General features: G+C 71.9%; 1 protein-coding gene across 5 annotated transcripts; it reads right to left on the bottom strand.

Annotated features, from left to right (window-relative positions):
* Positions 1-752: 752 nt before the first annotated feature.
* Positions 753-27,136, bottom strand: AATK (apoptosis associated tyrosine kinase). Of its 5 annotated transcripts, none has more exons than XM_055336029.1 (14): positions 27,009-27,136; positions 15,142-15,275; positions 12,416-12,563; positions 10,146-10,225; positions 9,572-9,690; positions 9,298-9,385; positions 8,524-8,657; positions 7,183-7,267; positions 6,986-7,107; positions 5,663-5,812; positions 2,667-5,265; positions 2,399-2,543; positions 1,516-1,707; positions 753-888 (listed from the first exon to the last, which is right to left on the bottom strand). In XM_055336029.1, the coding sequence occupies exons 1-14, from the start codon at positions 27,061-27,063 to the stop codon at positions 848-850; spliced, it is 4,092 nt and encodes a 1,363-aa protein (XP_055192004.1). In that variant the 5' UTR covers positions 27,064-27,136; the 3' UTR covers positions 753-847. The 5 variants fall into 5 exon arrangements, with proteins under 5 accessions (XP_055192004.1, XP_055192013.1, XP_055192019.1 ...); XM_055336038.1 differs by lacking the exon at positions 27,009-27,136 and adding an exon at positions 22,859-22,979; XM_055336044.1 differs by lacking the exon at positions 27,009-27,136 and having other exon boundaries at positions 13,714-15,247.
* Between the last annotated feature and the right edge of the window lie 651 nt (positions 27,137-27,787).

The following is a 27,787-nucleotide window of genomic DNA, read 5'->3' on the forward strand; positions in this document are numbered from 1 at the left end:
TCTTTGGCAACAATAACTTAAAATCATCCCATATCCATTCGCTCAGACAACAGCAGTTACAAAAATATTCCCTGTGCTGCCCTGCCCCCCACGCCCCTCCCAGCTCCACCCCTTCCTGCGCCGGTCCCTGCGGCTCCTGCAGGCGGGAGCCCCTGACAGGTGGAGGTGCAGCCCCCACTTCCCGTGGCACCTGGGCCGGTGCGGGCAGTGCCCCGCAGGGGAGCTGGGTGCGGGGCCAGGCGCAGGCACCTCTAGAACAGGTGTGGCCGGGCAGCCCCCCCGCCCCCCACCCCGGGGCTCCAGCCGTGGACTCAGACCCTGGACCCAGACGGGAGCTGGCCCAGACCACGTGGGGAGGGAGCCCCGGGGTAGTGGAGTCGCCCAGGGGAAACACAGCCACAGACTCTGAGGTAAGGGTGGCGGGGGACACAGCCCGGGGGGCCTCTTCCTGCTGAGCAGACCCAGAACCCGGCAGAAGGGGCGAAGGGGGCAGAGAGACGCCGTCCCAGCAGGCCTGTGCCCGTTCTCCCCCGGGGGGGGGGGGACACAGCAACCTGTCTTCACCGCAGGAGCTGGCCGGCGGGCATGCAAGGCCCCCAGCCTGGAGCAGGTCCTCGGGCCGCAGAAGAGCCAAGCAGCCCGTTGTAACGCAGGGCGGGGGCGGCGGGGGCTGCTGGGGGCAGGGGCTGCTCGGGCCTGAGGCACTGGGCACCCCCAGCCGCTCGCCACCGACCCGAGCGTCCAGAGTAGTCCTGCCCCGCTCCTCCAGAGCGCCGCGTGGGTGCCGGGGGGGTGCCGGCCGCCGACCACCGTCCTCGCCGCTGCCTGGAGCGGGACCAGCAGGGGCTCAAGCCTCCTCACAGCTGCCCCCAGCACCTGCCACCGGGCCTGGCCAACAGGAGGTGCCGCGTCAGCATCTGCAGACACGCTGCAGACAGCGTCCCCGAGTCGCCTGCCGGGGACCCCACCTGGGCCAGGTGACCGCCTGGGGCCGCGGCCTGGCGCCTCCCCTGCCGCACGGGGTCTCCTCCCACCGCGTCACCAGGCTCCAGACCCGACCCCGGCCCAGCAAAGCTCAGCCCTGCCCTGCGCCCTCTTACGGGTGGGGAAACCGAGGCCCGGGCGGGAGCAGCCGGCCGCGGCACGAACCCCCTCCTGGGGGCCGGCTTATGGCTCAGGGATCCGCCGAGGATCCGCGTGTCCTGCCCGGGGCCTCCAGGGAAGCCGCAGGAGGGCGGGCCCGGCCGGCCGGGGGCTCGGATTCTGGCCGCAGGGGCTGCCCAGGCCCCGGGAGCTGAGCGGGGGGGGGCGGGGGGGGGGGGCCGCCCCCTCCGGAGGCTCGAGGTCGCGCCGCATCTCCACCGGGCGGGCCCAGCCCTGGGCGAGGCGGCCCGCGGCCCCGACGCTCCGCGCCTCAGTTTCCCCCGGACACGAGGGATAACGAGCGCGGACCTCGGCCCGCAGCCCCCGGCTCCGCCGCCCGCCGCGCCCCCAGCAGCCCCGCCGCAGCCTCACCTCCCACGGGCCCGGCGTCCGAGTCCGAGACGTGCGTGATGGAGAAGCGGGACGCGGGCGCGGGCGACACGGTGAAGCGCGACAACGGGCCGGGCGCCGCCGGCTTGGGGGGCGCGGCGGGCGGGGCGGCGGGCGGGGCGGCCTCCGGGACCGCGCCCCGCGGGAAGCCGTCTCCCCCCGCCAGCCCGCCGCCTGCAAGCGGGCCGCACGTCACCGCCGTCGGGGACGTCACGGCCTCGCCCCCGCCCGGCACGCCCCGCCCCCGCCCGGCACGCCACGCCCCCCGCCCGGCAGACCCCGCCCCTCGCCGGGCACGCCACGCCTCCTCCACGCCACGCCCGGCAAACCCTGCCCGGCACGCCCCGCCCCCGCCCGGCAGACCCCGCCCCCGCCCGGCACGCCACGCCCCCTCCACGCCACGCCCGGCAGACCCTGCCCGGTACGCCCCGCCCCTCGCCCGACAGACCCCGTCCCCGCCTGGCAGGCCCCACCCCCGCCCGGAAGACCCTGCTCACGCCCGACACGCCCCGCCCACTCCCGGCAGGCCCCACCCCTCAACGCCCCGCCCACGCCCGGCAGACCCCGCCCCGCCCACGCCCGGCAGACCCCGTCCCCGCCCGGCACGCCCCGCCCCCGCCCGGCACGCCACGCCCCCCTCCACGCCACGCCCGGCAGACCCTGCCCGGTACGCCCCGCCCCTCGCCCAGCAGACCCCGCCCCCGCCCGGCAGGCCCCACCACCGCCCGGAAGACCCTGCTCACGCCCGACACGCCCCACCCCTCCAGCCCCGCCCCTCGCCCAGCAGACCCCGCCCCCATCCGGCACGCCCCGCCCACTCCCGGCAGACCCCGCCCCCGCCCTGCACGCCCCGCCCCCAGCTCACCCTCTTCTGCCGCGGAGCCGTCGGGGGCGGGGGCGGCCCGCGGGGGCCGGCCGGGGGCGCCGGGGGCGTGCGGGCCCGCCGGGAAGGCGGGGGGCGACTCCTTGGCGCCGGGGAAGGGCTCCCCGAGCTCCCGAGTGGGGCTCTCCTGCAGGGTCAGAGCGGCACGGGGCTGCAGCGGCCGGCGGCGGGCGCTCCCACGGCTCCCCGCCCCCCCCCCCCCCCCCCCCCCGGGACCCGCCGCCCCGCCGAGCCCGGGGCGCCCGCCCACCTGGTCGAAGAGGTAGACGGTGACGTCGTCGAAGAAGGACACGGCTTTCTTCTTGCGCTCCAGGTCCTCGCAGAAGGCCTCGGACAGCAGGCTGGGCATCTTGAGCAGACTGCGCAGCTTGCGCGCGCCCTGGCTCTCGGCCACCACCACGGGCACCGCGGGCGCCTCCTCCTCGCTGTCCTCGCTGGGCTCCTGGATGCTGTAGCAGCGCAGCTCCTCGTCGGACTCGTCGCTGTCCTCGCTGTCCTCCTCCTCCTCCTCCGGCCGGCCCTCCGCGGCCGCGGGCAGTGCGGGCAAGGCCAAGCAGAGCGGGGTCCTGGGGGCGCCGCGGCCCCCCGGCCGTCCCTGCTGGGCCTCCTGGAGGTCAGGGCGGGGGCTCTCGGAGCTCAGCGGGACTGGGGTCAGCTGGAAAACCTTGGGGCGCCCGGGGCTGAGCCCTGGAGCCCAGGGAGGCTCCAGTCTGGGGCTCTCCGGGCAGGTGCTCGGCTCCGGACACGCGTCCTCCGGCGGCAGCAGTCGCAGGGGCGGCCCCTCCCTGGGGCCAGGGCCCTGTGTCCCCCCGGGCACCCCAGACTCAGGCGAGGGCTGTGCAGACTGCAGCCCAGGGCTCTCCAGATCCAGTTCTAGCCTGGAGGCCAGGGCACCTCCTCCCTTCTCCGGGGGGCCCGAGGTGGCCTCGGGATCTGTGTCGAGGTCCGAAAAGTAGGCTGAGTCACGGTAGGGGTTCTTCTCCCCAAGGCCGCCGGGGGAGGTGGGGAGCTGAGTCTCGGGCCCGGGGCTCTCACCCTCGGAGACCAGCTCCCCAAAGGCCTCGGGCTCACACGGCTCGTGTGCCTCCTTGAGCACGAACTCCGGGGACTCATAGTTCTCCGTGTCATAGCCACTGTCCAGGGCTCGGGGCTGCCCGCCGGGAGTGCCAGTGACCGACGGGCTGAAGACCTCGCAGCCACCGCCGTCGCTGGCAGAAGATGGGATATCCAGGGAGTCTACGGAGTCAGGGGTCCCCACCTGCTTCTGCAGGGAGCGGAAGGCCAGCGTCACGTCTGGCTTCCCTGCAGGCGGGCCGTCGCTGGACAAGTCCGTGAAGACGCCGGAAGTGGCCTCTGTTGTGTCCTCATCCTCGCTGACTGGCGCCTCCAGCCCAGGGGAACCAGTGCGGCTCTCCGGGCTCGGGGCTACCTCAGGGGCAGTCTCCCAGCTGCCAGCAGGCAGGGGCAAGGCAGGCAGGGTCGCGAGGGCACCGGCCTCCTCGGCGGGCAGCGGGGCTCCCTCTTGGGATGGGGCTGGGATGGAGGGAAGGGGTCGCTGAGCTCTGCTGGGGCCCTCAGCCTCCTCAGCAAGCCTGGGCTCTGTCTGGGGGCTGTCACCCCAGCCCACACCCCCCTGTATCCAGGACGAGGTCACCAGGCAGGTGGCAGGCGCCAGGACCCCAGCAGGACACAGATGAGGGGGGCCAAGGCAGCGGCCTAGCTCCAGGCCGGAGGAGGCCCCCTGCGGCCCAAGGAGAGGCTCTCTGGCGTCCTCCAGGGCCAGGGGACGTGCCAGCTCGGGGACAGCCTGTAGGGCGTGTTCTGCGCCGGGGCAGCAGCCCATGCAGCCCCCCACACATCCCGGGGCCCAGGGGCCTGGTGCTTGGCTGCCGCTGTTGTTATTGGCAGACACGTTGGAACTCCAGTGCCTGAGCTGGGCGGCCCTGCATGCCTCGGCCTCCCCCACCTCCTCCCCACCCGGGGACGGCCGAGCCCCAGAGCTCCCCGAGGGGGACGTGCCCAGTTGGTCCTCCAAGAAGGGTGGGCAGAAGGCAGCTGCGCCCCAGTCGGTGTCCTCCCCAGGCTGCGCCAACCCGAGGGTCCCCGGTGACGGTGAGCCCAGCGGGCAGGGCGGGTCTCGGGCATGGCTCCCCCGCCCGTAGTAGTCACAGTGGCCCCAGGACCCCTCGGCGGGCGGCTCGTGGCCCAACAGCGGCTCCATGGCCAACGAGGCAGCAGTGCTGCCCTCCGAGTCATTGTCCTGGTCACCGGCGTCGGGGAGCAGGTCTGCGGAGTGGGGGCTGGGGGTGCAGCCGGCGCAGTCAGGCTCGTGGCCGGCGGCAGGTGTGGGCTCCTCCAGCCGGATGAAGTACTCGCTACCCACCGAGGGGCTGTGCGCACTGAGCACGGGCACCACGCCGGGGGGCGCACCGTCGGGGGCACAGAGCTCCTGCAGACGCGCGGTGCGGCCGGGGCTCCCCGCACCCCCGGGCAGGGGGAAGGCCTCGGCGCCGCGGCCCGCTTCCCACTTGTACTCGAAGTTGAGGCCGCGGCTGGTCTCGGTCACGGTCAGCACGTCATCCCCATCCGCGTGGAAGCCGTCGCCCGCGAACTGTTCCAGCAGCGGGAAGGATGAGGCGGCCGCGAGCTCGCCCGCGCCCCCCAGAGCCAGGCCGGCCAGCCCGGGGCCCCCGCCACCCCCACCCGGCCGCAGGGAGCGCCAGCGCCGCTCAAACTCCTCCTCCGCCTCAGTGGCGCCCTTGGCGCAGAGGTACGACAGCAGCAGGTGCACCTCCTCGGCCGTGGGCCGCTGCTCAGGCTGCAGCCAACAGAACTGCATCACCTCGTACCTGTGCGGAGGGAGGCCCAGGGCTCAGGCCCTGCCCGCACGCCCGCCCGCCTGCCGGGGCGAGCGGAGCGGCCCTCTGCACCAAGGTCTGGGGCCTCTCCTCCTACCCAGAATCCCCCAAGGACAGGGAAGAGAGCCTCCAGCTCACTCCCGGACACCCCAACTCTCCCAAAGCGGTGGGCACAGGGCTCTCCCCTTAGCTCGCCCCCACCCTGGCCGCAGGTGCGTCTGTGTTTTGGGTAAAGAGACCACTTGGGCCGTGGGCACAGGACAGGGCCCAGAGGTCAGTGCTGGGCAGAGGGGGAACCGGCGTGAGCGGGAAACCGAGGCCGTCAGACTCGGGTCTCGTCCCTCTGGCTGGGGACGCTCCACCCAGCCTGGCGTCCCAGGGTCCTCACCAGCGGTCAGACAGAGTCAGCTGCAGCTGGGGCTTGGGGAGCTTGAGCTGCTGCTCCCGGACAGCGTAAGCCAGCACCTGCCGGTCCGAGTGGTGCGGGTAGGGCTGCGCGCCCAGCTCGAAGAGCTCCCAGATGGTCACGCCCAGGGACCTGCGGAGACGACGGCCGTCAGAGGGGGCTGGCGTGGCTGCCCGGGGTCTCAGAGCCTCGGCCACCACAGGGCAGCTCCCGTCATCCCGCCAGCATCCTACGGACGCCCCTCCCAAAGGGTAGCACGGTCCTTGGGTAAACTGGCAGGATGCGTGACCCGGCCAGGCCTAAGGCGGCGCCCAGGTCACCCAGACAAATAAAAGCCACGCTGGCCTTTCCCCAAACCCAAGTCCGTTCACTTGTCGATCTGTTCACTGCCGCGGTGAAGGCTGGACACCGCACCAGGGGTTGGAGCGACCTGGTGAGGCTCCCGGTGCTAGGGGCCCGGTGATGGCGGGGGAGGGGTCTAGGTCCACAACACGCGTGGGCCCAGGGCGCAGGCAGGGGCGGCCGCAGCCTGCAAGGCTGGGAAATGGCACCTGGGTTCCTTCCGTGGTCCTTTCCCCAGCTCCTGGGCCCAGGCTGACCCCAGAGACCCATAGCATAAGGAACAGAGAAGTCAGGTGGCCTGGAGCAGAGCCACCCAGAGAACCCCAGTCAGGATGGGCCGGCAGGGGACGGGGGTGCAGTGCTGATGCACTAGGGGGAAACACCCCGGGGTGCTCAGGAAGGGGGGGTTCCATGGGTCCAGGCTCTGAGCACTCACTGGGAGCAGAGGGAGGCCAGACAGGCCCCGGGAGCTGCGGGCGGGCAGGGTGCAGAGAAGAGGTGGGGAAGGAAGAGGGGACCACCGTGCCAGAGCCTCCGGTGGCTGCAGTCCCGGGTCTGCGTGCCCCTCTGTGCCCCGCCCGGTGCCGGGTGCTCGGGGAGGAGGGGGGCTCCAGACTACAGACAGGAGAGCCCGGCCTGCTCGCAGACAGTGGGGGCCACGCTGAGGCCCCGTCTCAGTCCCGGCGGCCTCCCCACCTGAACGTGTGCTCGGGCCTGGGGTCTGTGGGTGTCCGTGGATCTGGGAGGGGCAGGACCGTGGGCTACAGGTGGCCCGGCAGCCCCGCCAGCGCCCCTGGGGCCACGGAGAGGTGAGGTGGGCAGAGGAGCAGGTCATCGCACGTCTCTGCCCCCTGGAGCCCGGCGGGCCCCGCGTCCTGGCCGGACACGCACCCACACCCCAGGGCCTGGCGGCCTCGGGGTCCCCCTGGGCGTGTCCTCCAGCGCCGCCGGCCCCCCACTCACCACACGTTGCTGGCCTTGGTCTGGTCCACCACCAGCAGGTTGCAGTGAACCTCGTCCACCAGCTCGGGTGCGATCCAGCGCAGCGGCACCCACAGCTGGTCGGCGGTCACGAAGTAGTCCTCCTGCAGCGCGGGGGTGGCGTTACCCGGGGGCGCCGGGTGGCTGGCCCTGCCCCCCACGCGGCCCCGCGCTCTTACTCTGTATTTGCCGTGGGACAGGCCGTAGTCGCCGATCTTCACCGTCAGGTCGGCCGCAAGCAGGCAGTTCCTCAGGGCCAGGTCGCTAGAGGGCGGGAGGGTGCGGGTCAGCGGCAGGGCCCGTGGGGGGCAGCGGGGCAGCGGGGCTGCGGGGCGGGCCACGTGTACCCAAGGCCTTGTCGCTCGCGAGTGGGTGGGAAGGGGTGTCTGAGAGGCAGCCCGTCCCCCCAGCTGCCCCGAGCCCCTTCCCTGGCCCAGCACTGGGCGCGCCGGGGGCCCACGGGGACGGGCCGCACACGCTACACCACAGACAAGGAAACGAGGCCCAGGGAGGGCGGGAGCACGCACGGGGGCCCGGATGGCCCTGCTGGAGCCCCTCCCTCCTGACCCCTGCTGTTGTCCTGGCTTCCGTCCCCCTGCCCACTGAGCCACCCCTCGGGGGCCAGCCAGCCGGGGACACCGCAGGCTTTCTTCCCGCCTGCGCCACCCTCCCCCTCAGCAACCGGCATCCTGGGGTCTGAGCAGCCCAGGGCATCCGGGCCGGCCCTGCTCACACGGGGCTGGGCCCCTCCTGGCCCAGGACAGGGTAGGGGTAGGAGTGCCCCTGGAGCATGGCGGGCCCAGGGCTGCGGACCTCCCTCCAACCTGCTTGGGGGCCACAGGGTGTGGGGGGCATGGGCCCCTACGGCAAAGGTGGGGTCAGCGCACATCCACCGGGGGCCACAGACGGGCCCGCTCCTGTGGGGCGTGCGGGTGCTTGGGGCTGGGTGGGCCCGGCGGGCAGGTCGGGAGGCTGGCAGCTGCCCTCTTCAACAAAATCACTGATGCTGGAGTTGCATGTGTCATCACTCAGCACCAGGATATTGTTGGGGAGGACGGCCCGTGCGGCGTCCGGGGCCGGTGGGCCGCTCGTCCATCGCCACTTCTTCCGGCACGTCCCCCTGGGCTGGGCACCCTGGTCCGTCTTTCCGACTTCCAGGGCCAGGGTGGGAAGCAGGACAGAGCCATCCCTCCCCCGGGGCCTAGGGATCCAGAGGCCAGCAAGGGCCAGTGTGGGGCCACCGCGGGGCTCTGGCCACCCCAGGGACGGTGGATGGGCCTTGGGCCCTGCCTGTGCTCGCCCGGGCCAGCCTGACGTCCTGCAGAAGCAGGTCCCCACCCCGCGCCCCGTCTATCTGGTCTTCATTAAGGCACCACGGTCCCTAAAGGCTGAATAAAGATGGACCAGCTGAGCCTCACACGACCCCAAGGCGGGAACCCAGGGCCCCTCGGCGCGAGGGCAGGAGCCGCCCTGAGCCCCACGGGGACGCCCGGAGAGCCGGCACCCCGCCCCGCCCTCACCTGTGCACGTAGTTGTTGCGATGCAGGTGTAGGACCCCACAGGCCACCTCACAGGCCATGCGCTGCAGGGTCAGGGGGTCAGGTGCCATAGACTCTGCCACCCGGCAGCTCCGCAGATACCCCTTGAGGTCCCCCTGCCAAGAGAGGCGGCACCGTCACGCTGATCGGGGCGGGCACCCCGGCCAGCCCCCCAGGCGCCCTCCCCCCCAGGGCCTGGTGGCCGCGCAGCCACCCCACAGCCACGAGATCTGCCCCGGTGGCCTGCTCGCGGGAGGACAACCCCGCAGGTGGGGGGCGCCAAGCCCGGGGCCACAGGAGCACGCCCCGTGTACCACCCTGGGGCCCATGTGCTCGCCCCCTCACTGCTGGCCCAGGGCAGACGACCCGAGCGTCAGCGGGCACAGCCCTGACCTGCGGACACCGCCCGGCTCCAGCAAGGGCCCAGCCGCTGGGGAAGCCGGAGGTCACAGCTGCAGCCCGGAGTCCAGAAACCAGATGGGGGGAGCCTGCAGCACGCCTGGAGCCGCGGGGGGCGAGGGCGGCCAGGGTCACACCCCGGGAGGAACACGGGCCACGTGAGGCCCAGGACGCAGAGGTGAGGCCTCGCAGGAAAGCGTCTTAACTGAGCGGGACAGGCGGCGGGGGCCCGGACGCAGCGGCGGCCCTCCCAGGTGACGTGGGATCGCCTCCCCCGCAGGCTGCCGTGGGACGTGGTGGGCATGTGCCCCGGGCCCGCTCAGGGAGCAGGGGCTGGAGGCGGGAGCGGCCACTCACCATGGGGCAGAACTCCATCACCAGCAGGTAGGGCGTCACCTCCGCGCACTGGGCCAGGCACTGGAGCAGGTTGCTGTGCTGCAGGGCCCTGCAGGAGCCAACAGGCTGCCCCCCTGACTCGAACTCAGGCCAGGAGGGGGCGGGCGGGCGGGGAGGGGGGCTGGCTCTGCAGGGGTAGGGGAGGAGCAGGGACAGCACAGAGCTTGCCTTTGTTCACAGGGCCCCGTGCCCGGCAGCCCCTGCCCGCCAGAGCCCGGCCCCAGGTGCCACCCACCTGTAGGGCTGAGCCTCCTCCAGGAACTGCATCTGCTCCTGCACGCTGGCGCTCGCCTTCAGCTCCTTCACCACCACCTGGGTGCTGCTGATGCCCGAGTTCACCTCCCCGAGGAACACCTGTGGGGGCGGGCGTCACGGCGGCCCTGCCCTTCCTCGCTCCCCCCGAGCCCCGACCTGGAAGCCTTGCTTTACTCATCTGCAGAAGGGGCTCTGGGCCCCTCCTGGGGGAACCCTCCCGGCTGTAACATCCTCCCTTTCGTGCTCATCCCGAGGCCCCCCGGCTGTTCCCGGCTCTCTCTGGGGGTCCGCGGGGAGGAAGCGGGGATCCCCAGGCTGGGGATTGGGGAGCAGCCAGGACCAAGACCCCACGCCGCCCCCAACCCGGCGCTCCCAGGGCGCCTCCCAGCATCCGACACCAGGACTTGCCCGGAAGGGACGCCCCCGGGAGGGGACCCCAGGGTGGGGTGGCTCCCAGGAGAAGCAGGTCTCCATCCTGCCCCCGTGCCTGCCGGGCAGGAGACCGGCCCCCGGCATCAGCGCGCGCCCGCCCACCACCGGGGTCAGCAACTCACCTTCCCGAACCAGCCGTGGCCAACCTCCTCCAGGTACAGGAGGCTGTGGCGGCCGAGGTCCGTGGACTTGAGCAGCTGCACTGTAACAGGGCAGGGGGCTCAGGAACCCCGGCTCGGGCTGTCAGCGCCCCCATCTGCCCTTCCCGGGGCTGCCCACTCAGCACCTGCCCTCAGCCCCCCAGTGCCGGGGCCACAGCTGGGGGGCTGCCATCAGGAGCAGGATGCCTGCTGCCCAGGAGAGCTGTGGACCTGCGAGCTGCATCCGGGCATCATTCTGGGTGGGTCTGGGAAGGCTGGTCCCCAAACTACAGGGACAAGCCGCAAAGACAGCAGGGCCTGGAGCCAAGACCAGCGCGCGGGCAATGCCAGGCAGGCGGGATGGCCGGGGCCAAGCCCATGGGGAGGAGGGCCCTGGAGCCGCCCGTCCCCTCACCCCTGCCGCGGGCTGGCATTCCAGCACCAGGCACACCAAAGGCTCCTTTGTTGGGGGCTGCTTGGCACAGCCGTGCACGGAACACACTGGGCCCATTCTCCTGCAGACTCGCTGGGTGAGGTCAGCAGGGAGGAAGGGTCAGCGGGGGCCCCGGAGGACGGGCCACGGCTGCCGAGCCCACTCACACCCTGTCCCCCGAGGGATTCCCCGAATTCTGCTCCCACGCCAACCGCCCTGAGGGCCCAGGGGACAGGGCTGGGCTGAGGATGCCAGGAGAGCCCGGGGGATGGGGGGCGGCTCCCAGGGAACACGGACCTTGATGCTAAGCAGAATTTAGGGTGGGGAGGGTCCCACTGGGGCTCGAGCCTCGGGGTTCCTCCCCCTGCACTGTCTTCCTCCATCTACAGTCTCAACAGGTGGCACCTGCTACTCGGGTTTTCAGCCTTGACCTCCAAGGGGGGCTGCCCCCCGACATCACCTCCCCAGACAAGGGGTACCCTGCAGACCTGAGACATGGGCTATGGAAATGGAGAAGGCAAGCAATCGTTGCTCTCTCTGGTCCCTGCTCCCACCCTCAGGGACAGCCCCCCGAGGGGTGGGAGAAGCCACGTCTCAAAGATTCTTCGAGGTCCCAGACACTGTGTGCATGTGACAGGCCCGGGCTGGAGGTAGGTGACCCCTGGCTCCCCACCAGCTGCAGTGTCCAGGCCAGCACTGCTCAGAGAGCCCCGGGGCCATCCAGGAAGGCCAGGGGAGCATCCTACAGCAGGGGGCCTACCCTCTGGAGTTTGCGGGGGCACATGCCTCTGAGCCCCCGCCCTGGCTCCTGCCTAACCGGTGACCTCTCCTCCAGGAGATGCGGGCTGGAGGGTGGGCAGTGACGCCCATGGAACCCTGGGACCTAGGGCTGGCAGCTGGGGGCCCACAGGGCTGCCCGAGGACTTAGCACCTTGGGGGTCCCCAGCCCTCGAAGAAGTCTGGGCTTCACAGTGGGCAGCCTCGTGGTCATGGGCCTGCCAAGGCCTGGAACAGAGCAGGGATGGGCCTGGTCATCACCCCGCAGGGCCCGACACCCTTTCCTTGTGCCCCTGGAGGAGCGGAGGGCGGTGGGCACGGCCCTGCCTCAGAGCCCGCAGGGACTGAGGTCAAGCTGCCTCGGAGGTGGGGGTCAGCGCGGGACCTCCCCCTACGGACCCGGACACGACCAGGGGTGCCCACAGCACCAGCCTCAAGCAGACAGGTTCGAAGCCCAGCTTGGATGTTGACCTCTAACCTCTCCAGCCTGGACCCACATCTGTCCTGTGGGCGCTCGCCCTGGGGGGGCCCCAGAACGGGGAACAAACGGGACACAGGGCAAGGGGGCCACGGAAGAGGCCCTGCTGCTCCTGCCCCCACCCCAAGGCCTGAGTGAAAGGCCCATTCACGAGCCCGCCCACGGAGGGGCCCCGATGAGCCCCTCCTCCCTGAGTAGGTGGGCCCTGCCCACTGGGCACAATGGGGCCCATGTCCCTGCGGGGCCATGCTGGCCTCAGGGGGTCGTGTGGGGGCAGCCATCCAGGGACAGCGGGGGAGCCCCTCCTCCCAGCACACGGGTAGCCCATCGCAGGACCAGGCCCACAGCTTCCTCGCCCCTGCGGCCTGAGCTGCCCCTCTGCACAGCAGCCCCCGGGCGGCGGGCAGGAGGCCGACCCAAGCCTGTCCGCGGTGCCCCAGGTCCCACCAGAAGGGGGCACCTACCAGCCCTCTCCGGCCTCTCCCCTCCTGAGCCCAGAGGCCAGGCCGACCCCGGAGTCACACCGGTGCGCACCACCCGGCCTCTCCGGGGGAGTCCACTCACCTGAGCGCCCCGGCTGCTTGGCCATGGGCAGGGAGACCTCGGTGAGTGGCAGGACGTACACGTCTGGGCCGTTCTGAGCCCCTGTCGCAGGGGACCCCTGTGCCGAGAAGCCCGCGGCGTACTCCTCCCCCTCGGCATTCTCAAACTCCTGCGGCGGTAGGTGGGCGCCCGCTGGCAGTGACTCCGGGGCTCCGGGGACGGGGGGCAGGGCAGGGGCAAGAGGTGCAGGCCAGGCTCGGCAAGGACCGAGCTCTCCGCTCCTTCTGGAGCCGGAGGTGGAGCGGGCTGGGGGCCTGACCAAGGTGGGGCACCTGCCAGCGCTCCCCACCTTCCCAGTCCTCGGGCAGGGAACACCCCCACTCCCCCCAGCTGCCCGGGCTCCGGGGGACCAGACAGCTTTGTTTTGTGTTGGTTGGAGGGGAGGGTGATTCTCCTCCCAGAGGCCTGGGGGGGCCTCAACCATGGGTGCCCAGAGCCCCAGGCCGGCTGCCCCTGCCCATCCGGTCGGTCAGCCCCCCAACCCTCTTCACGGCCCCACTCCCCCCAGCAGCCTGTGATCCCAACCTCGAGGTCAGGGCTGGAGAGCAGGGACAGGGGCCCCGTCAGCCCGCCCACCCTGTCCCTTCCACAAGCTGCATTCCTGAAGGCCTGGAACAGGGAGCCCCAACCCCCAGGCTGCAGGCCTAGGCCAGGCTCCCTGCCACCTTCCGCAGCCACCTGCCTGCGGGCCGCCCTGGACCTCCACCCAGGAGGGCCTTCCTCTGCTCCGGGGGCTCCTGAAGAGCCTGGCCCGGGCCGTGGCAGCCGGGGCGGGGGGCGGGGGGGCCCTACCTGGCCAGCCTGCTATTTGGAAATGCAGCTGCCGCACCTGTCGGTGGGGAAGCCCCGCCCCCGGGTCCAGAGCACACTCCAGAGCAGAGCCAGAGGCTCAGGAATCCCCTCCTACAGAAACGAGCAGCTCCCACCCCCGGAGCCCACAAGCCCACTGCCCAGGTGGGTAGACTGAGGCCCGGAGCACAGCCCCTATGTGGGCAGGTGGCTGGACCGGGAGCCAGGGGGCCTAGGTTCTTCCTTTGGCCCTTCGTGCCCCTGGGGACCCTCCTTTGTCCCCGAAGCCCACTGCAGGCAACCCCAGTCCTGGTACCGACCTAGAGAAGACAGAGCCTGGGGACAGCAGGAAGCATCCCCTGCGATGCCTCCCCTTCCCAGGGCCCATGAGCCCTCCCTGGGGGCCCTGGGGTACCCACTGCAGCCCCATCCACCCCCCAGCACGCCTGGCCCCGGCCCCCGGCCCATACCTGACGGTGCCGCCTGGCAGCCCGCCGGATGGTGCCAGCAGAGCAGGCGATCACATAGGACAGCGTGAGCATCTCCTCCCGGCCCCTGCTCCCTGCAAGCTCCACGGGGGTGCCCAGCCCCGGGCCCCCAGAGACCAGGCGGGAGTCCCCGTGCAGGCAGGCCCGCCCACCGAGGCGCACTGGGGCCGGAATGTTCTGGGCACCATGTTCCCCAGGAAGTGAGGAGAGCACGGGTGGGAGGGGCCGAGGCTGGCCTTTGTTTGGGGCCTTGTTCCCCCCGTGCCCTGGGGAGGGGCTGACCTCTACGGGCCCCCCACTCCCACCCCCACGGCCTCGCGGCTCCAGGATCCTGCCCAGAGCGCTGCGAGGGAGCGCGGGCAGGGGCACGGACCCCGCAGCTGCCAGGGCACAGCCCGGCCACGGGGGCACTGGGGGACCCGGGAGGGCGGCTGGGTGAAAGGCACCTCCTCGTCCTCGCCAGACAGGTGCGCAGCCCCCACGGGGCCTCCGGCGCCACGGCCTACGTGGCAGGGGTGCCGTCTCTCTCAACGGGGGCGTCGCGGCTGCTGTGCGGGCTGCTTAGCGGGGACGTGCATGGCCGGTCCCCTCCTAAAGCCGCCAGGCCCGGGAACTGCCTCCAGCCCAGGCGGCCGGGGTAGGAGCCTCCGGTCGGGGTTCTGGGCGGTTCTGGGCCGCCAGCTCCTCCGCCTGGTCCTCCCTCCCCCAGCAGCTCCCCGGGGAGCCCCCGGCCACATCCCGGGGGCCTCGGCGCTGACAACGGCCCAGGCTCCCTGGAAGTGACCCTGGGGGCGGCCTTCGAGAGGCCAGGGCCGTGCGTCTGGCTGACGCTCCGTGAACAGCAGCGCTGGCTACTGCCGCGCGGTCGCCCCGACCTCCAGCACCCAGCCCCTCCCTGTGGGGGCCCGGGGGCCCCAAGGACGGCGATTCCAGCTGGCCGGGGGGTCCTGGTGCGCGGGAAGCGTGTGCGGGCTGCTGTGGTTTCTCATTGCTGGGTCCCACGATCAGGGCTTGAGGGGCTGGGGGCACTTTCTCCCCGGGAAGCCAGGGGCCCCCGGGGAAGCGAGTCCCCTCCCACGGTGCTCAGGACCCCCCCGGCCGCCCGCGAGGCCCCTCCTCACTGTCCCAGGGCGCCCAACCTGCACACGGCGCTGAGGCCGGGCCCCGAGCCGGGATCCCACAGCATGGGGCCGGGCCCGCACGGGGCACCCAAAGTGCGGGAGGTAGTGGGCGGGGGTCCCCAAAAGCCTGCAGGCCCCTCCCATCGGCGGCCCCCAGGGAAGCTGTGGGGTCCCAGGTCTGTGTGGCCTGCAGGTGACCCCAGGAAGGAAGGAAGCCAGCGCTGCGTGGGCACAAGAGGGCCCGGCCCTCGGGATCCCGTCCACCCGCCTCGGACCCCCCAGGCCTCACCTTGAACCCGATGCCGCCCTTCTTACAACACAGACAGGCCAGCATGAGGGCGATGACAGTGAAGAGCCCGGAGAAGGACACGGCCACCACAGCCAGGGAGGACGACCAGGAGAGCTCGCTGAGGGGGGCGCCGTCTGCCGAGGGAGAGGCGGTTACAGGGGCAGCTCGCCCGGCCCCACACCCCTGCGCCCCGGCCTCCCGGCCCCCTGCCCCCCGCCCTGGGCCCGCCGCACCTGCCACCCACAGGCACCGTCCAGGCTCCGCAGGTGCACACGCCGCACGGCCACCGCCGCCCGGACCCGCAGTTCCCGGAACGGCCACGGGGCGCCGCTCTGGCCTCAGTCCGAGGACGCGGAGCAGTGGGTGATGGGGCACTGACAGGCCAGTGAGACCCGGTCACCAGCCTGCCCTCCCGGCGCCGCCCCAGGGCCAGTCACCCCGCCCGAGCCGTGAGGATCCCAGGGGCGCCCGGAGCGAGGCATCCGCCAGGCTCTGTGGCGGAGTCGGAGCCGAGGTGGGGGGCGGGGGACCCCAGGGCCCGGGAGGGTGGGCCGCGGGCCTCCTGCACCCGGCCTGGCGTCCCCAAGGCCCCCTGATGCTGCTTGCCCCGGGAGCAGCAGGGACCCCCAGGGCCGCGCCCGGCCCACCCAGCGCCTCAGCCCTGAGCGTCACCAGGTGTGGGGACTGGGGTGCCGGGACAGCGCCACTCCCCAGACACAGAGGATTGCCCCCGCGGCCCCGAGACACAAGCAGGCACCCCGGCCTACCCCCGACCTGTCACACCAACCCCCCTGCCCCCCGTGGCTGACCTCTCGAGACCCCGTCACCCGACGCAGCAGCCGGACACACCAGGCACGTCCGTGCGGGTCACCCCTGGTCTCGGCAAGGCCTCAGGGGTCCCAACCGGCCCCCGAGGTGACCCCAGGCCTGCTCCCCCGCACAGGAGGGAACGGCGTGGCGAGAGCGAGGAGCCTGAGGCGGCACAGGCGCCCTCCTGCACCCACACGGGCACCCCAGGCCGCGGGCTGACGGGCTGTCTGGGGGGCTGTCTGGGGGGCTGCCCGGAGGCCGCGGGAGCCCGAGGGCAAGCACCGGGCACCTGCCGGGTCCCTGGGCCCCACCCTCGCCCACGGGGCCAGGGGACTGGGGGGCAAGGGTGGCAAGGACAGCTGCGACCCGAGCCCAGGGGGCCCAAGGCAGAGACCTCCCAGCGCCTCGACAGGCCCCGGCCCCGCACCCGGGGAGCAACCAGCGCCCTGGGGGTCACCCGCGGGGGCCCCTGCGTCCCCGCTCCCCCCCCGCTGGGCAGGTCTTCTGGCCGCCGGCCCTTGAGGAGGGCAGCAGGCACGGTGGCCACGCACCCGGGGCCGCACCCCCAGCGCTGCCCCCAGGACCCCGCGCCGAGGAGCCGTCCCGCCCAGTCACCCTCCCCTGTGTGCTCAGGGCCCCTTGCGGGCTGCGAAGGGAGCTGGGCGCGGGAAGTGGGGGGCCCAGCGCAGAGCGGAACCGGCGCCGCCCCCCCCACATGAGGGAGACGTGACCGCGTCTGCATCGGGAGGGGGCGGGGCTGGCTGTCACACGTCCGGGTGGCCCCCACGGCCTCTCCAAGCCCCTGTCCCCGTCCTGTGACCCTGTGGGGGATGACGCTCCACACAGGGCCAAGGAGCAAAACAGAGCCGGGGACGGTGTGGGCCGGAGCAGACCCCACGTGAGGACGTGGCCGCCACGAAGCGCACACGGTGCCGCGGGAAGACGCGGGCGGCCAGGCGCAGAAGGAAAGGCCCAGGGCCAGGCCGGCGGCGGGAGCCAGGGAGCCACGTCACCAGGTTTCCACGCGGAGCACGACGCTGAGGCGATGAGCAGTGGAGGACCAGGCCCCGGGGCCCTGGGTTCGAGCCCCGCGGCGGGCTCTCTGCTCCGAGGGGAGTCTGCCTCCCCCTCTCCCTCTGCTTCCCCTGCTTGTGTCACTCTCAAATAAATAAATAAAATCTTTTTTATAAAAAATAAAAGCAACGGAGGAAATCAAATATATCGATGGATTTGCCTCCATAAACACGCACGTTCCACAAAAGCCCCAAATCAGGGACGCCCGGGAGGCTCAGCGGTGGAGCGTCTGCCGTCGGCTCAGGGCGTGACCCCAGGTCCTGGGATCGAGTCCCGCATCGGGCTCCCCTCATGGGGCTGCGTCTCCCTCTGCCTGTGTCTCTGCCTCTCTCTGCGTCTCTCATGAATAAATAAATAAAATCTAAAAAAAAGCACACTCGGCCTCATCCATAATCAAAACAGCGCAACCCAGAAGGCCACGTCCTCTTCCGGGCCCGGGGGGCGATCTCGGCCGCAGCCCGCGCTCCAGCCCTGCCGCCGGGCTCCCCGGCCTTCACCCGGCAGCCTCAGGAAAGCGGGAAAGCCGCCCTCACGGCCCCCCCTGGGGGACCGGCCCCCTCGTTGGCCAAGGGATCCCTCGTCTGGGAATTTAAACCACGAGCCTAACCCGGAGGGCACGGGAAGCCAAGACCGAGGCGAACCCAGGACTGAGCGCGTCACCACCGCAGACAGAAGAGACGTTCGTTGAGGTGATGTTTTTAGGAGAAAAACAGCCCGAACAGTCCACAAAAGAGGGAAGGCTTAAAAAAAGAAAAAATCAGTACATCTGCAAAGGAAGCCTTACACAGCGGACCGAAGACAGACGGCGTTCCCCAGGAAAGCTCGCCGCCACGCTACGGAGACGCCGAAGGCCACGAGGACACGTCGGGGCGCCAGGCGTCAGCCATGTCACGGTGGAGTCGGCCGGGACCCCCTCTCTTCGCCACCCCACCCCCGCGCACACTCGCACGCGCTCCCTCCAAAGAAAACCCCAAGAAAACCCAAACCCCGCAGAGTTCACTTCAGTTACACCTGCACGAAGTGGAACCCGAGGCGGGACTGCAACCGCTCATAAATCCAGGTCCCGGGGACGTCAAGGGACGAAGAAAGACCAAACCACCCCCAAGAAAGCCCTCAACGCGTGGACGGCGCCTGTCGGGCGGCAGATCGGCGGCCTCCGCTCCCGCCGTCTGCGCCTCGTGGCCCCGGCGAGCACGCAGCGCCTCCGGTCACACGTGCGTAAGCCACGTCACCGTCCCCGCACTCGATGCCGTCGGGAGCCCAGGGCCTCAGCGTCACCCGTCCATCCCCCGCCGGGAGCCACCTGCCGAGGGCAGCCAGGTGTCCCCAGGGATGCAACGGGGACCCAGAAGGAAGCGGGGAGATGGCACAGCGTGTCCGGGCTCCAGCCCGAGCTCAGCGGGCCCAGCCGGGCCGTGTCTGCGGCAGGCGGAGCTGCATCCTGGGCCGTGGGGCAGACCCCCCAGGCCTCCCCGTCGGCCCCCCTCCGCGGTCCCCACCTGGACCCTCCTCGCCACCCCCAGGTGGGCCCTTCCCTCAGGTGGACCCGCTCCCTGGACCCGTGCCCGCCCACCCACTCCCGGAACCGCACAGCCAGCTGCCCCTGCACCCGTCGCCTCTCCCCACGGGCGGCCCCGCCCAGGCCCGAACGGCCACCAGCACAGCCAGGACCCTGCCAACTCCGGGGGTCTGGGGCGTCCAGGCCCTCCCTCCGCAGCACCAGAGCCATCTCCAAAAGCAGCACCCACCAACGCCCCCTCCGGGCCATCCACACGGACCCCCCTTGCCCACAGGCCGGCCCTTCCCCTCACTGTCCCTGCAGCCTCAGGGGACATGGCTGGGGACCTGCGACACACAGCTCTCCGGAACCACTTGGGCAAAGCAAGGGCAGAGCAGTCAAGCCCTCCAGCCCCGCGGCCCCGTGCCTCTGTTTCCCCAGCGTCCCCCGGGGCCACAGCCTGCTGTCCGCCCGCCAGCTGCTCTGAAGCATACGCGAGGCCTCTGACCCGCCAAGACGGTCACAAATCGTTTAATGAGAAGTGAGTGTGGTGAGGACGCGGAGAGCGGGAAGCCCGTCCCCGGCCAGTGACCCCGAGGGAAAGTGGGGGCTCCTCTGGGCATCGCCATGCACCCCCCATCCCCCTGGTTTGGACCATCTGCGGCGAATGGGGGTGGCGCCAGGGGCCGGGGGTGGGACGGGGCTGCAGGTGGCTCACTGTGTCTTTACGGGGTGAGGAGAATGTTCTGGAACTAGACGGGGTGGTTGCATGACTTGGCAACCCACTAAGCGCCGGGCGTTGCTCACTTTGACAGGTCACCCTGTTCTGTGCGTTTCACCTCAATTTAAGAAAGTGTTCAGGGCGCACTGTCGTGGCGGCCCGGCCCCCAGAGCCCCCAGCCCCCCGCCCCCGGCTGCTCACACCACGGGGAGCTCACTCCACGGGTCAGCCACCCGGCCTCGGGGCCTCGGGGCCTCAGGCTCCAGGGTGACCGCAGGGGACGTCTGCTGCCCCACGTCCCCCGAACCTCAGAGGCCACCTGATGAACGAGAGGGCAGAGCAGGGGCTGAGAGCGGGGCCCTAAGGCGTCTGTGAGCCGGAACGCACCTGCCCACACGTGTGGGCTCCGACACGCGGGCTCCGGGCCCCCCGACCCCAGCCTCCCACGGCAAAGCCACCCCCGCAGGACACACCCCCGCCCCACAGCTGGCACTGCACCCAGAACCGTCACGGACCGCCACCAGGCTCAGCTGACCAGAGCCAGGTGGGGAAACTGAGGCACACCCTCCCCCCCTCAGAACCAGGCTCTGGGCCGGGGTGCAGCCAGACCCGACCTCCACCCCCCAGCAGATGAGAGAGGCCCACGGGGCGTCCGGCTGGGGCGGCTGTGCTCCGCTGCCCCCACTCCAGAACCTTCCAAACCTCTCAGCTCCGAGGCCTGGTCGAGGGCACCGCCCGCTGCATGAGGACAGAGGGCACGGGAGGCGCTGAGAGGGCAGGGGGTGTGCGGGGAGCGGGCGACAGGGAGGGCGCACCCCGAAGACGGAGGGTGGGGCTGAGAGGCCAAGGCACGGCCTCCTCCGAACAGGGAAGCACGTGTGTCCCAGGCCCGGGTGCCAGCGTGCCCCGCCCCCACCCCGGTGACCACGCCGCTCAGAGGCCCTGGGGTGCTGCCCCCGCAGGGTGCACAGGGCGCGCTGGGGCCAAGGGGCTCACCCGGGAGGACCCCTTCCCGGACCCCGGACCCCGACCTGCCAAGGGCGGCCTGGCTGCTGGCGTGCGGGGCAGCCCCCTTCCTGCCGTCCACGTGGGTCACCGCTGAGGCCCCACACGGAGCCCATGGGGAGCACCCTCGGGCCCTGGCTCCCCAGGGGCAGGACAGCACCAAGGGGGCCTGGGGGAGGGGAACACACGCACTCACACTCACACGTGTTCACGCTCCCACTTGCACACACCTGCGCACGTTTCCACGGCTCAGATAGACGCTCGGGGGCGCAGGCCTGGTGGTCTGGGGGGGCCCGGCCGGGACCCCAGCACAGGGCCAGCTGAGCAGCCGCCCTGGCCCCGCCCCGCGTCAGGCCAGCTCGTCACAAACACGGGGACGGAAGGAAGTTCCGCAATCTCCACACTGTCCAGTGACACGTGAGAAGGCCCAGGCCAGGACGCCACCGCCGACCCCACAGCACCCCCCACACAGCGTGGGGCCCACCCGCATGGCCGGTCCCGGGGTGGGGGGCCTGGGGGGTGGGGGTGACAACGGGGAGCACGGGGGCTGCCTCTACCTTCCACATGGTCTCCCCTGCACGGACGGCTCCCCCACGGGCCCCCAGCCTCGCCCACCTGGCCCCCTGAGACACACGCGCCCACGGCCCCCACGCCCCCCACGCCTCCCGGCCTGTGGGAGACACCTCAGGAAGACAGGCCTGTTTGTTCACCAGGGGACCCTGCCCTGACACACGCTGGGCACCAGGTCCCGGGGCAGCTGAGCCGGACGGAGGAGTCCGTCTGCGGCACGGCCGGGGCGGGGGACGCGGGGGACAGCAGCTTGGTAGACAGAGGCCCAGGGCCACCAGGCTTGGACGCCCCGCCGCCCTTGGCTCCACGTTTCTGCCTGGACGCCATGCAGGGCACTATTGGGGGGCGGCCGGCCGGGGGTGGGGGCAGCGGGGGCACCGCCGGCCCGGAGCAGGCCCTGCCAGGGGACAGGACAGCCCCCTCCCAGGCTACGCGGCTTTGAGCAGGATCGTTCCTCCGGGCGTCCCCGCAGCGGCCAGGAGCTGCGGCTTGGGGGTGCCAGCCTGTCACCAACAGGGCTCAGGCACGTCCCCAGGACGAACAAGGCTGCCCAAACACCCCACAACCAGCTTTGTGGGAAAAAGGAAAGGGGGGAGGTCTCCATGGGCGGTGTTTGCCAGCTCCTGGGGTGCAGCCTCTACTGTGGCCCGAAGGCCACCAGCGCCGCGTCATCGAGCACAGGGTCAGGAAGGATGGGCCACTGGCACCAGCACACTCCGCGGCCACACGGCACCGGGAGAGCAAATGCGAGCCACGACACACGCGTGGGACCGAGGCTCCGGGTTCCAGGGTACAGACGTGCCACCCCAACACCCCAAACGGACGGGGGGCGGGGAGGCCCAGAGGGGCATCACAGAAGGGAGCGCCACACGGGTGACGCCGGCGGGGGGGGGGGGGGGGGGGACGGCATCTGCGCCCCAGCACGGCCACCACGAGAGGGCAGACACGGGCCCCAGGAGGGGCTGCCCACGCGGCCACCGCCGCTGCCCCAGGGCCGAGCTGCTCCTGCTGTTCTCGGAGCAAAGCCCCACGAGCCAGCCAATCAGGGGACATGAGGAAGGCCCCGGGTCACACGATTTGCTGCTATGACGTGACCTCGTGAGGCGACCCTGTACCGCACCCGTGGTGCGGGGGGAGAAGGGAGGGGGACCGGCAGGCTCGTGGGCTTGGTCCTGAGGGAAAAGGTGGGGAGGGCTGCACATGCCCAAAGGCCAGTAAACGCCGGAGCGCGCCCTGTATAGGGGGGAGTCCTCTGCAGGGTGGGTTGCATCACGTGACACAGAGATGTGGGGGACAGAAGGCGACGGCCGTCCACCGTGGGGCTGGGGAACACGGCCAGCGGCGGGAGCCAGGACGCCTCGGGCAGACCCATCCGCGCGGGCCGCATGAGTCTGAGCAAGAGCAGCCGGGCGCACTGGGAACTGCCTCCCATGGGGTCGAATCCTGCCTTCCCGGGGGGGGGTCTCCCCGGGGACTCACCCAGCACAGCCCCCACATGCCGCCACCCCCGCGGCTCCACAGCCCCAGGCGCACGGCCTCCGCTGCAGAGTCACCGCGGCGCCTGCAGGTGAGCCCGCCCGGTGCCCCCAGGCGGGGCCCGAAGCCGGCAGGGCCCCCCAGGACTGGCTGCAGGGCCTGCACGGCTGCCGCAATCAGAACCCCGGGGCCCCTGTGCCAAATCATGAAGGATCAGAGAGTGACGGGAGCAGGGGTGAAGCCCCATGGGGCCTCCCCAGGCCGGGCCCCCTGCGAGGACTCCTCGGATGTAGGACGGTGTCCTCGGCCCCGGGCCGCTGCAGGGGAGGCCTGGGCAGAGTCCGGGGCCGGCTCCCGCCCCCCTGCTGCTGGCCCAGCTCACGGGGACCCCACCGCCTCACTCCCACGCTGTGACAGGTGAGTGGCCCCGAGGTGGGACCAGCACCACACCAGCCCTGCCCGTTCCTGTCCTGCCACTTCCTCCGCCAGGGCCCAGCCCTCGTGACGACAAGCCGCTGCCCCGGGCACCGCGTCCTCCCAGGACCCCCCCCCCCCCGCCATACCCGGCTCGGGCGGTGCTCCCATGTGCTCTGGCTGGCAGTCCCACCCGGGGTGGCCTCGGGAGACCCCCGCCCCGCTCGGGGCACCAGGTGCCCGGCCCCAGGGCTCGGCGGCCGCGGCCCACACAGGCCGCCTGGGAACTGGCTCGGGCCGCGGCCCTGCCCCGGCTTCCTCTGCCGCTTCCTCTGCCGGGGCGGGGAGGCCAGACTGCGTCCTGCTGGCGCCTGGTCCTGCGCAAGTGGTGGGCGGTGGACACGCGGGTCCCCAGGCCGCCGCACCTGCCTCCCTCCCTTTCTTCTGAAGCCTCCCCGGGGTGGGCTCGGGCGCCGCGTCTACAGGCACCGCAGGCCGCAGAGGGCGGGGGCGGCTGGGAGCCCCGGGGGCCGCCTGAGCGAGTCAGGAGCCCGAGCGCCCTCCACAGGGTGGCGGGGAAGGTCACACTCAAAAGCCAAGGGCACCACTGCGCCTAGTTCAAGGTCACCGAAAGCTGGGGAGCCGGTCAGGCCTCGGAGGGACTGGGGTCCAGCCCCAGTGCGGGCCCTGCCCCATGGACTCTCCCACGGCGGGCGGGGGGACGGGCAGCCAGGGGGTCAGGAGGCCACACGCAGGGCCACCTCGCCCAGGAGACACCCTCCGCCCCCAAGGAGGTGACGACATATTTTATTTTATTTATTTTATTTTTTAATTTTTTAAAGATTTTATTTATTTATTCATGATAGAGAGAGAGAGGCAGAGACACAGGCAGAGGGAGAAGCAGGCTCCCTGCAGGGAGCCCAACGCGGGACCCGAACCCGGGACCTCAGGATCAGGCCCTGGGCTGAAGGCAGGCGCCAAACCGCTGAGCCACCCAGGGATCCCCGGTAACCACATATTTCAAACAACGGGTTCTGCCCCAGGTGTACACACCAGGCACCTGTGTGTGCTCACCTGTGTGAAGAGCACGTGTGCAGGTGTGCACACGCCGGGGTCACCCCTATGCATGTGTGCACGTGAGAGGTGCCGGTGTGTGAGCACGTGTTTACAGTGTCCGTGGGAGGTGCACAAACATTTACTAACATTTCTGGGGACATGTGTGTGCACGTGTGTGTGCATGCGTGTGAGTGTACCTGCTGGTGTGGGAGCAGGGCCCCGGGGGAGGAAAGGCAGAGGCTGGCTCCCTGGAGAAGGTGCCGAAGCAAAGCCCCCCGCGCCCCCCACCCGGGGGCCGGCCCTTCCCGGGCACGAGGAAGGGTGGCGGCACTGGCTGCAGGGTGGGCCCCTGGCGCCCCAGTCAGGCCGCAGAGCAGAAGCCACCGGGTTCGAGAACGGCTGCCGCCGTCCACTTGCCGCCAGGGAGAGGGCTCCCTGCCCGCTCCCCAGTGCCCCCCAAGCAGGCCTCATCCCGGAGGGAACATGAGGTGAGCACCCAGGCAGGACGGGAGCCGAGGGGCTGGGGGAAGGGGCAGGGGCGCTGGGTCTGCGCTGTGTCCCTGACCTCCAGGTCCCCCAGCCGGTCGGCTGGCACCCCACAGGCCGGGGACTCCCTGTGTTCGGCGGGTCAGGGACCCGCAGCTGCCCTAGCGAGGCCTGGACCTGCCAGCCACCGACCGAGGCCCCCCAGGCCCCACCCGGCCGGCCCCTGCCTTGGGACCCCCCAGTCCCCCAGGGCCATCCCGTCCCAACTGCTCCCGACCCAGCATGTGGCACCCCCGGCACCCCTCAGGCCTTGTCCAGCCGGTCTCCCCAAGGTGAGGGGTCACCTGCACCAGGCCAAGTCTCGGGAGCTTGAGGGATCAGCCCAAGGCCACACAGCCCCGAGGGCATGAGGAAATCCCCCACAGCCACCCACACCGTGGGAGAAAGCACTGGACCCCACAAGTGGCAGCCCGCCCGAGAGCACGCGTGCAGGCCTGGCCCCTCATGCACCCCAGTCCCACCCACACGTGACAGCTGGTGGTGGCCCCGCAGGGCGCTGGTTTGGGCGAGGGCCCCCCAGCCCCAGGCCCCCCTGGAACCCGTACTCACGGCCTGAGCCTCAAGCTCAGTCCCCTTCTCAACACAACCGCCACCGTCCCTGTCGCGCCCCCGCGGCGACCTCCGGGGAATCCCAGGAAGCACGCGTGGCCTGCGGGTGACTTGGTGAGGATGCGGCCTGGGCCCGGCCTCCCCGTCCACCCTGGGGGGGGAGCCACAGGGACAGACTCCCAGGTAGCCGAGAGCGCAGGTGTTCCCTGCCCCCTGGGCTTGCTGGCCCGAGCAGGGCGCCCCCAGCCCTCCACACACAAGCAGCCCTCAGAAGGAACCCCCCTCCACTCTGGGGACAGAGGATCGCCACGGAGCCACCGTGGGCTCACCGCCACCCCCTCCAAACAGCATCTTTGTTCACGGGGCGCCAAGCTTCCCCAGCACTGCACCGCACGAGGGTCGGGGGCGGGGGGGGGGGACAGGCACTGCTGTCCCATTTTACCGACGAGAAGACAGCGCCGGAGACACTCCACGGGTCCGGGCATCTAGCGGGAGGCCAGGGGGCCCCGCCTCGCCCGCGTGGGGGCCGGCACGGAGCCCTGCACCCCAGCCGTCACCCGCCGCCGCCATCCAGGGCTGCCGAGGGGACCTCCCCCTGCCCTCCCGATGACAACTTTCCCTGTACGTTAAACTGACACGTTATAATTACGACGATCGCAGCTGTTTACGCAAACACTTGCAAGCCCCGCAAAGCCCTGGTCCTCGGAAGTGGGGGCAGGGTCTGGTGCCAGGACACACCGAGCGTAGGGACGCGGAGGCCGAACCCCACGCAGGGCAGCTCTGGGCGCCACAGTGGGGGGAGAGGCGGGGGAGGGCGGGGGAGGGGATGGTGATCCCAGGGCCAGTCCTGGCACATGTGCCCACGCATCCCCGACCCTGCCGGCAGCTCCACGGCCGCAGTCCTGGGGTCGGCCCCCCACCTCCGGGCCCCGCAGGCTGCAGGGACCAGTGGCTGGAGCCGCCCGGAGGCCTGTGCCTAGGCTGGCGGGGCCTGGGGCTGCTGCCACCCAGACGCTGGGCTGTCTGTAGGCGACAGCGAGCTCCCGGGCCCTGGGGGCCGATGGCCTGGGAAGGCTTTGCTGAGGGATTGACACCCACACCCTAAACCCAGCAGACAGACCTCACGTCAGCTCCCTTCCCCCAGGAGCAGATGCCTTTGGATGGGGCCGTGCCCAGGGGACGCTGTGCATGGCTGCACACACCGGCCCCACTCCAGGCGGGAGACCCAGGAGAGCCCGTCACATGTGCGCCTGGCTTTGTTTTGGCTGCACTGGCCTGTGCCCGAGCTCCAGTGACATGTGGGTGGGACTCCGGCCCCTGGGCCAGGGCTCCAGGGCAGGGATTTCTCTCCCACTCGGGCCAAGGAGGGCTGGGGCTGGTGACACAGAGGCGAGCAAGCCTACCCCCTCCTGGGGACGGACGCGGGCCTCCTGCAGCCCCAGGCCCCGTGCCCCCTGCGCCCCCTGCGGCACCCACCCCTCCAGGATGCCAGCAGCCACGAGTAAACAGGCGGCCGTGCCAGCTGCCTGGCAGGGTGAGAGCTCGGGCCCCGGGGCCCCGCAGCCAGCTACACTGTGCCCCCCGGGCCCACCACCCGGACCTCCCCCCGCCGTGCAGGGGGCCTGGGCACCACGGGGCCCCACTCCTGAGCCTCTGCCCGGTGGGCTCTGTCCTGCAGGAGGCCGCTGCTCCCAGCTCCCCGTGCAGGCTGCTGGGCTGCCAGGCAGGGCTCCCTGGAACCGGCTCAGCAGCAGCGAGAGGGACTCCCACACTGAGACCACAGATGGGCAAGGGGCCACGGGGGCCTGGGCCCCAAAGGTGACACTCCCACCCTCCCAGGGGGCCCTCGCCCCTGGCCACTTCCTCCCCTGGACACCTGGGCCGACGCGGGCCCTCCTGCCCCAGTTACCTGTGCCCGAGGCATCCCCAGAGACGCCGCAGGCCCTCCGTGCCCACCCTGCCAGGTGCCAGCCCCGCGGCCTGCCCGCCTGCCCGGTGCCCGGGGCCCTCCCGCCAGCAGCTCAGGGTGCCCAAAGGGTTAATTTCCATGCAAAAGAGGAAACCGCGGCTCAGGAAGGCACCATGTCCGCAGTGGGGGGCTGGGGGCGGCGCAGGGCAGGGCCGGGGCCTCCGGCCGGCCGGACTCACCGGGGTCGAAGTGCGAGCTGAAGGCGAAGCTGGGGTTGAAGAAGGACGACGACATGGCCAGGGCCGGCGGCGCGGGCACCCGGCTGGCGCTCGCTCAGGACGCCCGGGGCCCCGGCCCGCGCCGCGCCATCGCCGGGCCGCGCAGGTGCGGAGCGCGCCCTGCCCGCCGCCCCCGAGCGCCCCCGAGCGCCCCGCAGCGCCCCGCAGCGCCCCCGAGCGCCCCCCGAGCGCCCACCGCCGCAGCCGCAGCCGCAGGAGCGGGCCCGGGCGGGCGGGGCGGGCGGGGCGGCGGACGAGGAGGCTCGGCGGCGCCGCGGGGCTGGGGCTGGTGCAGTCCGAAAACACTGGCGGGAGCGCGCGCGGAAGGGGGGCACGGAGACGCGCGGGGGGAGCTGGGGGGCACGGGCGGGGGAGCTGGGGGGCACGGGGGGGAGCTGGGGGGCACGGGCGGGGGAGCTGGGGAGCACGGGCGGGGGGGCTGGGGGCACGGGGGGGGGCTGGGGGCACGGGGGGGAGCTGGGGAGCACGGGCGGGGGGAGCTGGGGGGCACGGGGGGGAGCTGGGGAGCACGGGCGGGGGGGCTGGGGGCACGGGGGGGAGCTGGGGGGGCACGGGGGGAGCTGGGGAGCACGGGCGGGGGGAGCTGGGGGGCACGGGGGGGAGCTGGGGAGCACGGGCGGGGGGGCTGGGGGGCACGGGGGGGAGCTGGGGAGCACGGGCGGGGGGGCTGGGGGCACGGGGGGGAGCTGGGGAGCACGGGCGGGGGGAGCTGGGGGGCA

The sequence above is a fragment of the Nyctereutes procyonoides genome, unplaced genomic scaffold (genome assembly GCF_905146905.1).
Source record: "Nyctereutes procyonoides isolate TBG_1078 unplaced genomic scaffold, NYPRO_anot_genome, whole genome shotgun sequence".
In the NCBI taxonomy this organism is placed as follows: domain Eukaryota; kingdom Metazoa; phylum Chordata; class Mammalia; order Carnivora; family Canidae; genus Nyctereutes; species Nyctereutes procyonoides.